The 16,837-nt window shown below is 38.1% G+C and overlaps 3 protein-coding genes across 3 annotated transcripts; 2 read left to right on the plus strand and 1 right to left on the minus strand.

Annotated features, from left to right (window-relative positions):
* Window positions 1-1,746: 1,746 nt before the first annotated feature.
* On the plus strand, window positions 1,747-6,113 carry LOC141642189 (protein EMSY-LIKE 1-like). The gene is made up of 9 exons (XM_074450902.1): window positions 1,747-1,853; window positions 3,200-3,368; window positions 3,453-3,562; window positions 4,129-4,312; window positions 4,578-4,727; window positions 4,806-4,874; window positions 5,344-5,532; window positions 5,654-5,722; window positions 5,832-6,113. Exons 2-9 carry the CDS (start codon window positions 3,270-3,272, stop codon window positions 5,898-5,900), a joined length of 939 nt encoding a protein of 312 aa, XP_074307003.1. The 5' UTR covers window positions 1,747-1,853; window positions 3,200-3,269; the 3' UTR covers window positions 5,901-6,113.
* Window positions 6,114-6,129: 16 nt separating this feature from the next.
* On the minus strand, window positions 6,130-7,452 carry LOC141642188 (uncharacterized). Its single transcript, XM_074450901.1, has one exon. It carries the CDS (start codon window positions 7,215-7,217, stop codon window positions 6,270-6,272), a length of 948 nt encoding a protein of 315 aa, XP_074307002.1. The 5' UTR covers window positions 7,218-7,452; the 3' UTR covers window positions 6,130-6,269.
* A 3,351-nt stretch (window positions 7,453-10,803) lies between these two features.
* Window positions 10,804-15,467, plus strand: LOC141642191 (zinc finger CCCH domain-containing protein 14-like). The gene is made up of 3 exons (XM_074450903.1): window positions 10,804-11,096; window positions 12,851-12,905; window positions 14,356-15,467. Exons 1-3 carry the CDS (start codon window positions 11,024-11,026, stop codon window positions 15,131-15,133), a joined length of 906 nt encoding a protein of 301 aa, XP_074307004.1. The 5' UTR covers window positions 10,804-11,023; the 3' UTR covers window positions 15,134-15,467.
* The last annotated feature ends 1,370 nt before the right edge of the window (window positions 15,468-16,837 follow it).

The following is a 16,837-nucleotide window of genomic DNA, read 5'->3' on the forward strand; positions in this document are numbered from 1 at the left end:
GCTAGAACCCACAATCGACGACCATTGACTTGGAATTGATGAAGATGATTAGAGGAGAATGAACGTAGTTTATGTTTTTGGGGAAGAAATGACTTTTGAAACTGACGAACGATATAACCTCTAATCATTTAAATCAAACCCGCGGAAATAATACCCGTCAGGCCGGATACTCGGTCGAGTATAGGGTATACTCGGCCGAGTATCCTCTACTCGGTCGAGTATTACCCATACTCGGCCGAGTATTCCTGGGCAGAAGCCAAACAGAATACCCAACACACTTTACTCGACCGAGTAGGCCATACTCGGTCGAGTACCAGCCTATAAAATCCGTGGTGTTACATTATTGCTCTCATCTGAGTTTGAAATGTCCTCCCACTCATGCTATTGTCCTCTTCCCCTTCCTCTGCTTGGTCTTCCTCCATTGGCATATGGGATATTGTTCATCATGGTGTTCTAGGCTCTCACCATAACATTGACACCTCTTGTTAGCTTTTCAACCTTGGTCTCAATTTCTGCTATTATTTCTTCACTCATCAGGTTATTTTTGTGTTTTTGGTAAATTGGTGGCGAATTGGTCTTGGTTTTCCTGGACATTTTTCAAGGTAATTACCCCTAGTTTCATTTGGCCATGGTGCCAGTTGATAATCAGAACCTTTCCTTACGCTTTCTCATGAACAATGGACATGGGCTGAGCAGAGTTGGTGGCTGTTTCAGTGAGCATTGCTTGTGCAGGTGTGATTGAGTTGTCATGTATCTTAGCTCATGCTGCAACAACCTACCGCCTTTGCGGAAAATATAGGGTTGCAATAGTGACGAGGGCAGAAATTATGGCCCTTAGGCGCGGTTTGATAATCGCTATGGAGCGGCAATTCCCTCGTATTTTAATTCAAACCGACTCATAGGTCATTGAGAGTTTTTTTACGGTTGAACCATGACTCGTCATTGCTCACTTACATTTGATTAAAATTTGTAAGTGCTTCATTCACGATACCCATTGGAAACTGAAGGTACATCATATTTATTGAGAGGCGAATCAGTGCGCGTGAATTGAATTGCGAAACTTGGAGTGGCTAACCCTCAACGACCTGTCTTGTATGTGTGAGGAAACTGGGAATACCAAATCAACTTTTCCATCTTGCCCAACAGGATCTTGGTGGTGTTGGATGACCTCGGGTCATTCTGTTTCAAGCTACTCCCTCCGTCCCGGTCATTTGTTGTCCTTTGGTTTTGGCACAAAGATCAAGGAAAGGGGGAAGAGGCCAATTACTAAATGACAAGTGGAATAAGTGGGGTGTGAATGATCAAATTACTCATCAAATTCATTCTTAAAATAGAAAGAACAACAAATGACTGAGACACCCAAATAGAAAAGGACAACAAATGACCGGGACAGAAGGAGTATTTAGTTTCTTCTAGCTTCTTGTTTTTCTTTTTTCTTTTTTAGTTAATTCCCACTTCTTTTGACAAAAAAAAAAAATTAAACTGAATTTGTAGTATTTGAACTCGAAAAGACTAAAACTCCTTGTAATATTGCAAACAATAGGTCTTGGTATAGACGGGTGGGGCGAACAGACGGGTAAATACCTCTAATAAAATGGGTAGGGGGCACAAGGTGGGGCACCCCCATATGCTTTCCACTTTATGACAAATGGGTATTTTGTGAGGGGAAATGGTATCCGTCTATACGTATAGACGGATAGTGCCTGTCTATAATGAGAATTTGTGTATTGCAAAAGCCCATTTTTTTTTTTTTTTAACTTTTACTTTTCACCTCTCTTCTTCTTTACATAAGTCAATTTCCCCCATAAATTTACCGCTTATGGGTTCTGAGCTCTCCCCTTCTCCTAACTCCGGTAAACTTCTCTTACCCTTTTCGTTACTCTCGCATTTCATTATTTAATTATTTATTTATATAATTTGTCGAATTTCTTGATTTTGTTACTAGGTTTAGGGTTTCCCAATTTCGGTAATTGAGTAATTTAGGAACAAACTGCTGAAATTTTGTAACCCTAAATTGCTGAATTTTAATGCGTTATTGAATTTGAACTTACTTTCTTGAACTTACATTAATTTTGTATGATTTGATTGAGTGTATTTATTCCAAGAAATTTGGGGATATTAGTATGCATGATTAGAGTAGAATTCTGAATTCCGAATTCAGAAAGTTGGGCAATGTTGCAATTAGTTGTTAAATGAACTTTGTCACGGTATTTGAAGTTGAGTTTATGTCGAAAGGCGTGAAGCGAGGTGGGATGTGAGGTAGAGGCGTAAGGCGTGTACGTGAGGCACATTGTTTTTGAGAACAAATTTGTATTTGGTAAAATGAGATTTCTGTGCAATGATGCCTGTTTTCGGATTTTCGATAGGGGAAAAGAAGTGCTATGAATTTATAATGTCTTTCTAAATGTTTAAGTAGATATTATGTTATGTTATCTTAGAATGAAAGCGTTTTTTTTGGTACGAATTTAATGATATAAGAATTAAGATTCCCGACTTTTCACAAAGTGTCTTTTTTGTTAAATTGAAAGTCAAACCAACATGTTGAAAATCGAAAACGTCATATTCCCTTCGTCTCATTCATTTGTTTACCTTTGATTAAAATACCTCTCATAAAGAATAAAGAAGATAAACAAATGATCGGGACTATGGGAGTATAAAAAAGCGAAGGGAGTAGAATATAGTAATAGTGGGAGGAAAGGGAAGGATAGAATTAAAAAAAATGTTGTGGTAGCTAGGAGTCATAGGACTAGTGATTGCATAATAGTGCGCTTTATGTAGAAAGTGCATCTCTAGCGCATTGGACTGTTTTCGCTGGCACCTAGGCATGCCTCAGGTGTGCGTTTTAGGTTAAGACAGTAGGAATAACGGTTTGCAGTAGTGAGCTGTTTTTTTGTGTTTTGATGTTCGAAATATTCGGTGTTAATGGTGCTTGATAATTTTAAAACCAAATAGGGCATGTTCATTTCAAATGAGGTTTACATTCGAGGTTACTTGAGGATGCATCGGATTGTGTTGTGCAAGCAGTTTCCTATAATGGAAATTGCTTGTGACTATAAAATTATCTTTGTGGTCATGTCACCACCACCACCACATCCGTCCCTTGGATGTGTGGCTTTATTTCTTTTTTTAGCGTATCGTTCTTAGTTATTGGAATAAACCGTAGATACTCATGAAAACTCTCTAATCCACATCGTGATAGGATTAAAATTCAACAAGCAGCCCAAATCTCTGGAAACGTAAATTCCTTACTAGGAGTCCCCTATCTGAGAATGCAGAGAAATATGGATTACCAGATTCATCACCTTGAGAAGGAAGCTTATTGTTCTGTCCTGAGAGCGTTAAAAGCTCAGTCTGATGCCATATCTTGGGTATATAGTTTGTTTGATTCCAGTGAGTTGTGAGTTATCTTTGTTTTTTATGTTTTGATTGACTGATCATCAAAATTACTTCAGGAAAAGGAAGGTTTGATAACAGAACTCAGAAAAGAGTTGAGAGTATCAGATGATGAACACAGGGAGCTTCTTGCTACAGTTAATAATGATGATATCATCCGCAGAATAAGGTTTACATATTTAACTATGATGATGTTTTTCTGATGAATAGCAGGTGTTGTTATTGGCCTTTTTGCGTATATGTCTTCATTTTTTTCCCTTTCATTTTATTTTCACTCCTTTTGGCCTTATATGCAAAAGTCTCTGTCTGTTAAAGGGTGCCAATCATAGCAGCATATTTCAATTGCAGGCTGTCGACGGATTTGTAGCCATCGAAAAAAATGTAAAGGGGATTTGTTAACGAGTGTGCCACTCATTTGTACTCCTCAAAAAAACATCGCATCATTTTACTATAAGAACTGTCTTAAATCCAAAGTTCGAGGAAAATGGAGAAATAAGAATTGTTTCAGCATGTTCATATATTCACATTTCGGTAGAGTAAATCGTAAATTCTGTCTGGTAATGCCTTGTCCTGAGTGCTTATTACAAAACAAGGTGATGTTTCAAATTCTCCACATCTCAGGAAATTTTTGTTTTAGTTTACAGTAGAACTGGTCCTTCGATTTTGTGGAGAGTTGAAGTGGTCTTGTTTTTCTCTGTGACATAGTGTGTTGTTTTATACGAGTACTTTATTCAGGGAATGGAGACAGGCAGAAGCTCAGCGGAATGCATCACATCCATTCAATGATGTGCCCAGGCCAACTCCTCCTGCTGCCCGCAATACCCCACGAATGTCACAGCCTCTTCCTCCCCATGTGGCACATGTACATCCAGCACCTACAGCACCAGCTGTGGCATCCCAAGGTCGAAATCCCAGACAGGTCACTAATCTTTCTCGTCTTTTTTTGGTGTGAAATGAAGTCAATGCCAATATAACGATACGGGAGAGGGGGAATATGAACCTTTGACCTATTGTGCACAAATCCTCACTTGTGCGAAGGCTAAGACCAAAACCGCATCAGGATAACATGTTAATTGTAAAAGTAGATTGTTGTCATCGTTCTATTGTTGGTGCACAACTTCCTTTCATTTCTTCATTACCTATTTCATTATTTTGAGGACTATTCCTGCATTATGTTCATGCAGTTCTCGTATAACAATCACATGGGCCATGCTAGCCATGAAACTCCTATACCAGGCAGTGGTGACCAGTTGATAGGACGGAAAGTATTGATTAGGTGGTCTGCTGACAACCATTTCAATGAAGCTGTTATTACAAATTACAATTCATCAGATGTATGTTTGCACTGCCCTAGGTTCGGTGTATAATCAGGGTCAACATCCATTCTTACTATGTTGTCAATATTTTTTCAGGGACGACATGCTTTAGTGTATGGTATGAATACACCACACCAGTGTTCAGAATGGGTTAATATCATGGAGGTGAGCGTCATGTCTAAACTCATACTTTTGTTTTAGATATGTTTCCCGTTAAATTCAAATGGTTAGTTGCTGCAACTTTACTAGGGACTGATAAATGGGTTCACCCATGGACGGTTCTAAAGGATGATTTATGTCAGCCGACCCCAAATCATTTTGGAATTAAGGCTCTGATGTTGTTGTTGTTGGCGTATGCTCATGTTTTGGCACTTGGGTAATGCAACAAGATTTTTGGGCTTCTTGTGGATTACGATAAAGTTTTATGTGAAATAGAAATCGTTTCTGCTCGTCTTTCTATGAAGCTGTATATCTTTTGAGGGATCGCATGTACTTAGACCCATCTGCTGAAATGTAGGACTTCTGAGGGATGGCATGTCAACATTTTGTTATTACGTTTCGATTGAGAATTGTTAGCTCGTATGGGTTGTATGCAATATTATGTTTTATTAAACGGAAACTTTGGTGAACTTAGATTCCTTCTGCAAACATACGATGGGCTAATGAGGAGCACGGATCATCTCGTAGAGTGAGCCCTGGAGAGAACTTCACTGGTGCTGTTCCAGATACTAGAAGGATGAATTTGCAGAATGCGCCTCGGAACATTGTTAGAAACATGCCAGATGATATCAAACTACTCCACACTGACATATTAATTAAGCAGGTACAGATCTCTTTTGACCCGGGCATAACTAGACTAAATGTTTATAGATGAAATGTCTTAAAGATTATATGTGCAATCTGCTTCATTGCTTTTGCTCCGGTGCTTGTTTCATAAAAACCAGGTGGAAAAGGTGGTTTCTGCAAGTAATCCAGATCGTCTTGAGATCGAGAAAGCGTCGAAAATATTGAAGGTATGCCATTTTTCATTCTGCAATAGGTCATGAACAGGCAATTTTTTGTTTTTAACATTCTGCAGTTTGACTGGTACGAGTAATTATATTTATTAATCTGAAATTGCAGGAACATGAAAAGGCACTACTCGATGCAATCTCAAAGCTGAGTTGCATAGCAGATGCCGATATCTGGTAACAAGGCTCATGTCTACAATCGACTGACGCTTTATCAGCTGGTGATGGTGCAACAAGACTCTTTGTATATGTGATATTAGTCTTCTTAGCTGCTTTCGCCTTAAGACGGCCGTCTGGTCTATGCAGTCACAAATGCTTGCTCCTGAAATGTTTTAACTACTGTATTGCATTTTGCTCCCGTGATGCAACGAAAGCCCTCAGTAACGATAAACGTAATACAAGAAGACTGATAAACACATTAACGCGATTCCTTAATATCAAAACAGCAAAATTCATAATTTTACCACTACATAGAGAGCATTATATACACATCGAATGCTACTGACAAAAAACCGAAACATAATGTTTAGGAAACAAGAGTAATTAGCTCTTAATTACTCGCTTCACCCTTAATCATACCGACACCATCCCCTTTCCCACGGCCAAACTCCGCCTTCAACTCCTCCAATGCCTTCCCCAATCCAACATTCTCGAACCGCAGCGATTCAAGCTCCCTTTTCATCCCAAAACACGCCTCCGCCAGCTCAGCACTTTCACTTCCACTGCCACGCGTTGCCACCACATTCGCTCCCTCAACAACCACTTCTTTCTTATCTGTCTTTGCCACATGTTCAATCCCAATCTTATTCAACACCAGTAACGGCACGCCACGTGGCGAAAACGACATCGACATCCCATTCCCACCTGTTTGATCACTAAACCAACTCTTCAACCCTTCAGCTGGAAACTTAACCCCCCACCTAAACCCTAATACGACGCCGTTCCGAACTGGTAATGACGTTTTTGCCCCTACCTCAATCCCAGCAACAGCACTCTCCACCGTCTTCCTCAAGGGTAAACTCGTCATTTTCGGCTTGTCAACAATCTCCCCATCATCCTCCTCATAAACGACGCCGTTTACGTATTTCCCTGATTTAAAATCGCTAATCACCGACGATTGTGATTTCTTAACACAAAAATCCCCAAAATTAGGCTTCAAATGTATCATAAACCTCGGATTATTATAAAAATTAGTATTATCATTATTATTTCCTAAGAAATTGAATTCAGCAGACATAGTCATGGGCGCTTTCGATGGAGATCCAAAGTGCCCGATTCCAGACTTAATCGTCAACGAAAACGGGTTAAACGCATCGTTTGGACGATACGAAACACGAAACGATGGGCCGGAATCGAAGAATGTTGCAATTGAAAGAGATAATTCCTTTGAATTTCCAGCAGTTATACCAGATTGGAAAGGTAAACTTAGAATTGAAATTGGTATTTTGGATTTGAATAAGGGTTTTTGTTCTTCTCTGAATTTTAGTGACGCTTTCATTTTGGAAGATTTGGGGTTTTTTTCTGACGGATTCAAAAATTGGGTAGGTTTATTGTGGTTTGTAGATTTAGGGGGTTTTGTTTATTTGAGTGGAGGAGTATATATGGTGGCCTGGTGAGAGGATTTAAATTTAAATTAGGGTAAATCGTTTTAAGTTGAGACGGTTTTAAGAGATTCGTATTTTTTGTTTTTAAAATTTTTGAGGGTAATTTGGGGGATTTGAATTAAAATTAGGGTTGATGATGAAATAATGATTATTAATAAATGAATTAAATAGGGATTTTAGTGGCCGGAGATTCCGCAAGAATCTTGGCTGGTGTAACAGAGTGTGGGGCAGAGATAGTGAGATGGAGGAGCGGAGAGTTTTTGGATTATTTGGATTTAAATTTTAAAATCGAGGTTTTAAGAGGGAATCCACGATTACGAGCAGATCCAAAGAAATAGTTGGGCAGCTTGGGCTATAGAGTAGAGGTTTAGGTAGCAGTAAAACGGATACGAATTTGGATATGGGTAGAGGATGTTCACCGGTTTAGAACCGGACTGGACCGCAATGACCCACGTACCAGACAACCCCATATCCCAAATCCGGAGACCGAATAGATTAGGTGGGAACCCGGATTGAAACCCTTTAGCCCTTAGGTCCCGTTTTTTTCGAGTTTGGACCGGACCGGTTCTATTTTTAAAGGTAATTTGAGGTGCCTTTTTTTATTGGACCGGACCAGACCGGACACCGATCACAATATTTATATGGACCCGGAGACCGGCCCGAATTGTATTCAGTCCAGACCGGACCGGTCGGTCCGGGTCGGTCCGGTTTACCGGTCCGGTCTACTTTATGTGCAGCCCTAGATATGGGATACTAAACGACAAGCGATACATCTTATAAAATTTAGAACACGGGACACATTATTTGTATTTAATAAAAACATATATTTTATTGTTATAGGTACGATTTTATTTTTGTAAACGTAGTTGATGTTAAATTTAGATAAGTGAATGTAAAACTTGGCATTGACTATAACTCATTCTCATTTTCCACCTAAACCTATCTTATAAACAACCTCTATCGGCATCTCATTCCTCCTCTAAAGATCATCATTCATCCCCAATTAAACTCATTTTCTCACAAAGCTCCACCATAAAACACCACATACCATTCACCTTAAATTCAACTAAATTCCGTTTGAAGGTGTATCCAGAATATGTCCAAATACGATGGACACGTGTGCAAATAAATGAAGAAAGTCAGACACTGCTACCTAGCTAGAGGCTACTAGTCTTAATTTAGGGTCGGGTTATACATTGCGTTGTCAAATTTTCCGGCAATTTAATTTAAGAATGTCATTAAGATGATAAGTAAGGTGGATACTATCTTGCACCTAACCCAATTGAGGCCGGTGTGAGGGATGATTGGGTGAGATGATGGGGTCACGAAAAGTTTCATCCACGAAGGATGGTGGGGAGAGTATCGAGTACCAAATTGCACCCGTCTTGCATGGACCCGCTTTATCCATTTCCGTCTTATTTGTACTCGCCTTACTCTTCCTCTTGAAGACAGTTGAGTTTTATTTTTTAGAAGTCTTTATTTGAAAAGAATGATATTTGGTGTTATTAAAATCACTAAGGGGGTGTTTGGTTCAACTCATAAAGGTATGAGGTATGGGTTTGGAATGAGCCAAACCCATATCAAGTGTTTGTTTGGCAAAAATAGGGGTTTCATACCCATACCTCAAACCCATGAGGTATGAGTTTCTCATACCCAAGGGGAGAGGTGGGTATGAGATTGATACCCATGGGTATCAAGTAATAAAACCAAAAAACATGAAAAAAACTTAAATGGAACATGTTAAATAATTTTTTTTTACATTTATTTGATTAACTCTTCATTTTCATGATTTTTTAGTATCAAAAATAATTATTTTCAATGTTGTATTTTAGATTTTTTTAACTTTGATGAAGTTCGATCTCATTCCACCCGAAATTGAAACAAACACATGGTATGAGGAATCAAGTTCCAAACCCATACCACCCGGGTATGATTCCTGATTCCAAACCCATACCCACGCGCGAACCAAACACCCCCTAATGCACTTAGGCTCTTAAATATTATAGACTTCTGTTCAAGAGAAACGTTGTAACTACGAAAAAAAATATACTAGTGAATATTAATTCACCGGCCATGGGTGGTGGGACAAGTGTGGGTACGGGGTGCCTTTCTTCCGCACTCGTCTCGGTTAAATGACATTCCTAATTTTTTCGTTGTCAGTCCCTCACATTAATTTACTAACAAAAATAATAATAAATCCGATAGATTTTATTAGGTACGTGAAATATAAAATAATGAACCAATCATTTCAACAAATTTAGGCGATGATGACAATAACTCAAACAATTATGAGAATGAATTCACAAGAAAAAAAAAGTTATTTGGGTTTTATTGTAGATCTATTACATCTGAACAAAGAGTTGAATATAGATCTCCCACGTCCATACCTAAGCCCAAACGCGAGAGATTGACGCACGAACTTGCGTTTTGAGGCGGGTCTTCTACGTTCATGCATGGGTATGAATGTGGGAGGCCTAAGTCTTGGTTTGGTTGTGAGAGATTTATAGCCATGTCTCGATTCACCTATCAGAAAACTGTGTTAAAGTCCGACATTGGGTTAAAGAGAGGCATACACCAACCCACGATAGAGGAGTTAGCCACCGATCACTATAAAACTAATACGAGCAACCATTGGATAAACGCAAGATGTTGGCGTCAGAGACACACACCTAAATTTTCATAACTTAATTTTCATTTTGTAATATCCAAAATAATAAACTAATCCTTTCATCTTTACTTATTTATTTCATTTCGGAGTTTTTATCCATATGGAGTACTCACTTCGTCCTAGTGAATAGTTTATATTTACTTTATTTTCTCTCACAAAATAAAACAAATATAAACTATTAGTTATGAGAGATGGGGTAGTACCGTAGTAGTTAATTGTTTTTAAAGGAATGCTATATACCTTCTCCCTCCCACCTTCTCCATCAACTCTCTCAAAAGCGATTAAGTTAATATATATCGAGTGTGAGGTCGGATGACAAGTGAATGAGGCCAAATATACTCCTTCTATTTTAACCGGTTATTAAAAAAGAAGGTAGAAAAGAAAAAGTGGATAACAATTGTTTTTATCATTGATATGATTTCTATTGCACTTCACCTAAATACTCTCATCTTTTTCAAAATTGTGGGTAACTTCATATGCAGGTCGAAAATTTTATATTTTATAGTTTATCACAAAAACTCCGGAGAGACGATCTCTCAATAGCGTTATTGAAAGACCTCTCATATAATGGAGTGAGGGATTTACTGAATTTCTTTTTTCCCTATTATGTCTCCCACTAAATTAGTAAGAGACGGTCTCTCATAAGACCTACTGTTTATTTATATAGTCCAAATTTACAAAGTCGCACATTCAATTCTTTTACCAAAAACTACAGATAATTATTAACCAGACAGGTAAATATTTATTTATTCCTTTTTTTTTTTCCACAATTTGGATTATGTATCAAATCTTTCCTTAAACTCGAACTTTCTCATGAGATCCATGAGTCGAGCACTAAACCAATAACCGACTTAAAAACTGAAGAAACCAAACAAAACAAAAGCCCAAGAACCGCACAAGTCACACTCATCATTCACCAATTTTATCTCTTTTTTCTAAACCCTCTCCTGTTCTCTTCCCTTCCCTTCAATTTTTCCCTCTTTTCTAGGGTTTCTCGATTTTCTAACTCAATTCACCTAATTTTTCAACTCTATGGATACTCGTAAAAGAAGACAAGATTCTGGTCCTCACAACTCTAATGGCGGATTCAAGAAGCACAAGCAAGGTTCGTTCTTTCTTTCTTTCTTTCTTTCCAATTATTATTCTTTTTCGATTTTTGTTTCGTTTTTTTTGTTTGTAGTTAATAAATGCTAATTATGTGTATTAATTAATTAATACTGTTATAATTTGTGTATTGTGTATTTTGGTTCGAAGTAATTTTGTGATTCTGTTGTAGATCTGAACTTATATACTTGTATAATTGTATGTAGTATTAAATTGCATGAATTCGATTCAATACACTTCCTTTGTTTAGCTTTGGTTTTTGTAATTATATACGATGTTATTTCAAGATCCGAGGAGTTCATCTTTGAGATATAATTACGCGGTCGGGTTTGAACCCTTGATAGAATATTAGGGAGGCGACAGGAGTTGAGAAAACAATTAGGGGTTCGGGTTTGAACATGAATAATTAGGGCGTCAGGTTTGAATGCTTGGAAGGAATAATTAGGGGGTCGGGTTTGAATGCTGGACGAAATAATTAGAGGGTCAGGTTTGAATGTTTTTACGAAATAATTGGAGGGTCGGGTTTAAAGCCTCAGAACAAAATAATTATGGGGTTGTGTTTGAAGATTCGGGGCAAAGGAAATAAAGGGTTGGGTTTGATCATTTGAGGATTGAGGGGTGGGGAGCCTGCCTGCACGGTCAATGCTCATCAACTGTTCATATGTATGCAACCATACCCTTTGGAGTAGTATAATGTTCAGTTGCCTAGATGAGACTGGAAAGACTGTTCTTTTCAAAATTTGGGGGTTTGAATTTTTTGGGGAACAATTTAGAGGATTATCGTGTTTAGTTGCCTAGTACTAGAATGCTGTATTTTAGGGAGAACAATTTATTTTCTACTGTTCATATGTATGCAAGCATGAGTATTATGAATTTTGCTTGTAATCTTGTTTTGATGGGTTTGTATTAGTGCTAGTTTTCTGTGCACCAGTTTTGGAAGTGTTGACTGTTGATCGACTTGTTTTTGTAATTCGTGAGCATGAATACTGCTTATGTGGTTTGGGGTGCTGTTACTCTGTTAGAAGCGTTGAGCGTGTCTCTGTGCGTCTGTCTGTGTTCTGTTTCTGTTCGGTGGTGGTGTTGTAAATTGTAGAACAGAAGATGATGATTCATACTGTTACACGCCAGTGGTGCTACATGAGTAAATTGTCTGTATCTGTCTCGGACAAGAACTATTTTTTGGCGATCTTTTTGTATTGTGGAAGGGTTAAGTGAATGTTAGTGAGTACATTAGTACATATATGTGTTTGTGCGCGTACATATTTTCATACATGTTCTTTTGTGCTTTTGCTGTTCTAATGTAAATTCTAATTCAAGTTCTTAACTCTGCACCAATAACATAATCAAAGGTAAATCATATGCTTGGTTGCTATTATTAATATATACATATCATAATGAGCAAAGTTTTAAATCCTCAATGACCAAGTGTTAAACACACCAACTGTTTCCAAGTTAACGGTAATATAATAAAGCACTACTCTATTGTCGGGAATCAAACAACAAAGTGCAAATCATAAACATTCTACAGTCTTTATACTAATGATGTTGAAGTCATTATAAGCCTCTTATTGGCATGTTAATAATGTTATCGGTGTCCACTTTGTGATATCTATCATTTTATGTTGAAGTAAATGATTTAATATATTAAGCCATATGCAACATAACTTCACTTAAGCCTTCGATGATTTTTGACTTATTCAAAGCAAGCAAATGAGGATGTCTAACTCAAATAAAATAACTAATGTTTTGTAACAGAAATGGATTCAAGTGGTATAGGAAGCAAATCAAAGCCTTGCACCAAATTCTTCAGGTTAAAATCTTCATCTATCTAAATGTCTAATAATATTAAATTTGTATCTCAATCTTGCTTAAATTGTAAATTGTAATTAGATCAATTGGAGTGAATCATTAATACCGTGGAATGGCAATACTCGCAAAATAATGAGCATGGAATTGAATTGTGTGCTTGCACATAATTGAGAGTTGAGAACAAAACATTTGCTCTTGGTTGTGGATTAAGATAATTTGGCAGAGTTTATTGTCTATAGAGAGGATGTGTTGATAAATCTCATCCTTTTATCTTTAGTGAGTGAACTTTGGAGATATTCATGAAAATGATTCCCTATTTTTGGGGGATGAAAAGTATTGAGAGGGTGATTTAAGTTGGTTAATGTTTATTTCAATTGGCACATGGGAAATATAAACAAGAAAATTTGAGATCCGCAATAAGCACTATGAAGTACCGCTTTTGTGGACTCATTTGGAAAGTTTTTTTTGGTTTGGTATGGATTCATTTGCTAAAATGATATTACACTTGCCTTACCTTCTAATGTGTATACGCTGCTTTGACCTATGAATGATGCATCTACTAGGTATACCGTGTAAGACTGTAAGGTATTGTTCTGTCATCAATTTTTGTTTGCCAAAGAGACAGTTTTTGCTTTCAAGTTTATCTGAATAGTGATTAGTGGAGTTAAACGGGTCTTTTATATCTGGTCGGTTCCTTTCCGTTGGATTCCATATGTTTAATAGGTTGGCTCACGTTTTTTTTTTCAAGTTTTGGGTATGTTCTTGACGGGCTTGTATGTGATCACTTAAGGTACAAGTTGCTCCCTGTCTAGTCATTTTCGCGTACCAGTCACGTAGTGCGAGATTATTTCAAGTTCGGTTTTAGGTCGAGTTAGTTTCGGTTAACTTGGGTTTCAGATGATGATAGGGTTGTATATTTTTGGTTTGCTTTTGGTTATGAGTCAGGCTTATTAGGTCGGTTGTTTCAGCCCAGCCTAGTTGAAAGGGTAAATGCTCTCGTAAGTTTTCAAAGGTGTAAAATTGGGGAGTTAATAGGCGAGCCCTAGTGGGCATTGATACTTTTGCTTTTGGTTATGAGTCAGGCTTATCAGTGTTGTAATTCAAACTGTATGCTTACAGTATTTGATACTTTTGCAGTCTCTGTGTAGTGATAAGATTAAGCTTCCGGAACAAATAGTCTACCCCCCACCTAAAAAACTTTCCCTCCATTTCAATGAACTAGGCCCATTTGACCTTGTTCTCGACACATACTAAGTTAAGTTGGGGCTTGTATTGAATCAGCGGGAGTGCTTGTGTAAGGCGAGTTTACGTAACTTGGGTGATTTAACAATTTCTGTATGGACAAAGGCCTTGTAGGATACCTTGTACTCATAAGATAATTGTAAATTTGTAGGTTTCATGAAATTAGCTTTGTTTCATTTGGCTTCTTTTACTTTGTTGTGGTTTTGCAGCACTTCTGGATGTCCATTTGGAGAGAGCTGTCACTTCCTCCACCATGTTCCAGGTGGCTACAATGCTGTTGCACAAATGATGAACCTACCTTCAATGTCAAATGTTGGTCCACCACCTCAGGCACCAAATGGCCCTTCTCCCACTGTCAAAACCCGCATGTGTAAGAGATTTAGCAGTGCCGAAGGCTGCAAGTTTGGGGACAAATGCCATTATGCCCATGGTGAATGGGAATTAAACAAGCCAGTTGCTCCATCTTTCGAAGACCGTTATGCTATGGGTCCACCAATGCAAGGTCGCTACCCACCTCCCTCTAGAGGAGGTCTTGCTACTGGATTCGGGGAAAGTGAAAGCGCAACTGTTAAGATCGGGGTCGACTCCGCTATGGTGGGACCAATCATCGGAAAGAGTGGTGTGAACTCAAAACAGATTAGCCGCCAAACGGGTGTCAAGCTTTCCATAAGGGATCACGAGTCTAATCCTAACTTGAAGAACATTGAACTCCAAGGGTCATTTGATCAGATCAAGATGGCTACTGCCATGGTTCGGGATCTCGTGGCTAGCGTGGGATCTGGAGGTCAAGGCAAAGGTCAGGGTCACAGTCACGGTCATGGTCAGGGTCACGGTCAAGGCCGTGGGGGTCCAACTCCAGCATATGGCCCGCAATCAAATAACTTCAAAACGAAGATTTGCGAGAATTTTACAAAGGGGACATGCACTTTTGGGGACAAATGCCACTTTGCTCATGGGGAAGCTGAGCTTCGCAAGTCTGCAGTGTGAGTGTCTAATTACAATTTTTGTAGCTGGGTTTGAGTCCCCATGGTATTGTTTAGTTGGCTTGTGAAGCTTGATCTTGATTCTCGACTTTGCAGTAAATGGGGAAATGTTGCCGAGGTGTTGGCATGACTAAGTTGAATCTAGATGTTTGTTCTTTTGCTTGTTTACTCTAGGGTTTCGTTTGTCGTTCTTTTGTTTTTATCCCAGTCTGATACTCGTAGTTAGATTTATGTGGTTATATTTGATGCGTTTGTCTCGTAAGCTTTATTTCTAGGGTTACTAATGAATTGACTCATTGCTTCTCTAAATTATACCTGTAATCTGGAGTTTGCGCACTTGTCTTATTGAGTATGGCTGTATGGGCGATATTTCTCTGCAGTGTAGCGGTTCTCTCATTTCCGACAATTTCATCCCAGAGCCATACACTTTGTAAATGACTCTGGCAGCTCAAGGTATTCAAATAGCGGTCCAGATTGAACTGGACCGGTCACCGGGTCCAGACCAACCCGCACCAGAGCTAATGTATACTGGTTTGATCTTAGGGTTCGTCCCCTGTTCCGACCAAACTAGGGGAAAAACCTCGTTAAAAATCTGGTTTCGGAATTTGAAATCTTCATCCAGAAAGTTTTTTTTTTTTTTTTTTTTTTTTTTTTTTTTTTTTTTTTTTGAAATCAGTATTACTGTATCACCGATTCACCGGTCTCGTGAAGTCTCGAGTTAGAAGCATCGTGTGTAATACTCCTAATTTTACTTACGAGTCACGATTTAAAAATAAAACAAAAATAAAACGCCAGTGTTCATTCAATATTCGTCTAACATCTTATTAATCTCGATAATAATGTTTATACTCGTATTTGCTTACAAAAAATCGCAAATTGAAAATCTATTGGTATATAACATGCTCTGTTTATTACTATTGAACAAACATTCAGAGAATATAGCCGTGGTGGACTTAGCAGTCGCCGGTCACCCCCATGACGGTATATCCGACGTTTGGTGGGCCTACAATTTATTATTAGGTCCACCGGTCCTCGAGTCTTCGGAGATATTGGCAGTTCTAGTAGCAGCAGCAGCGAGTCGTGTCTCTTGCTTGCGGTGCTCAGCCTCAGCTATACGGTCCTCCTTACACTGGGTTGCTAAGACCTTTTCAAAGTCGTCAATAGCATACATCTTCTCGACCTTCTCTTGCACGGTCGCCTTTGTTTTCGCCATCCCGGACTTCGCGGAAGCCGCAATGTTGGTGGCCGTTTCCTTCACTGATTCCACGGCTTTCTTACCCGTCTGCATCTTTGGTTTTTTTATGTTTTTGAGAAAAATTATTACAAGTTTGTGAGAAAAATCAATTAATTGAAAAGGCTATGGACTTGGAGAATGATGTTTTGACGTAAAAGCCGATGATTAAGCTGTTTTTTCGGATGTTTAAAGTAGGCTAGGATTAGTGGAAAATAAAATCTTTGTTTGCATCGACAAAAATAAACAATGAAATATATTTTTACATTTTTGTTTTTACATCTAATTTCTGTAAAAATATTGAGCATGATCAAAATTACTTTCTATACTTTTTTTTTTTTCATTTTATACTCATAATAAACAATCAATCATCAATATATATAACTAAAGGAGGCTTTTTTTTCTTATATTACTATTAGCATTAGAATTAGGAGATAAATAATTATTTACAATTTTTCTATTATAATTAGGAATATA

Source organism: Silene latifolia, chromosome 2 (genome assembly GCF_048544455.1).
Source record: "Silene latifolia isolate original U9 population chromosome 2, ASM4854445v1, whole genome shotgun sequence".
Lineage (NCBI taxonomy): Eukaryota > Viridiplantae > Streptophyta > Magnoliopsida > Caryophyllales > Caryophyllaceae > Silene > Silene latifolia.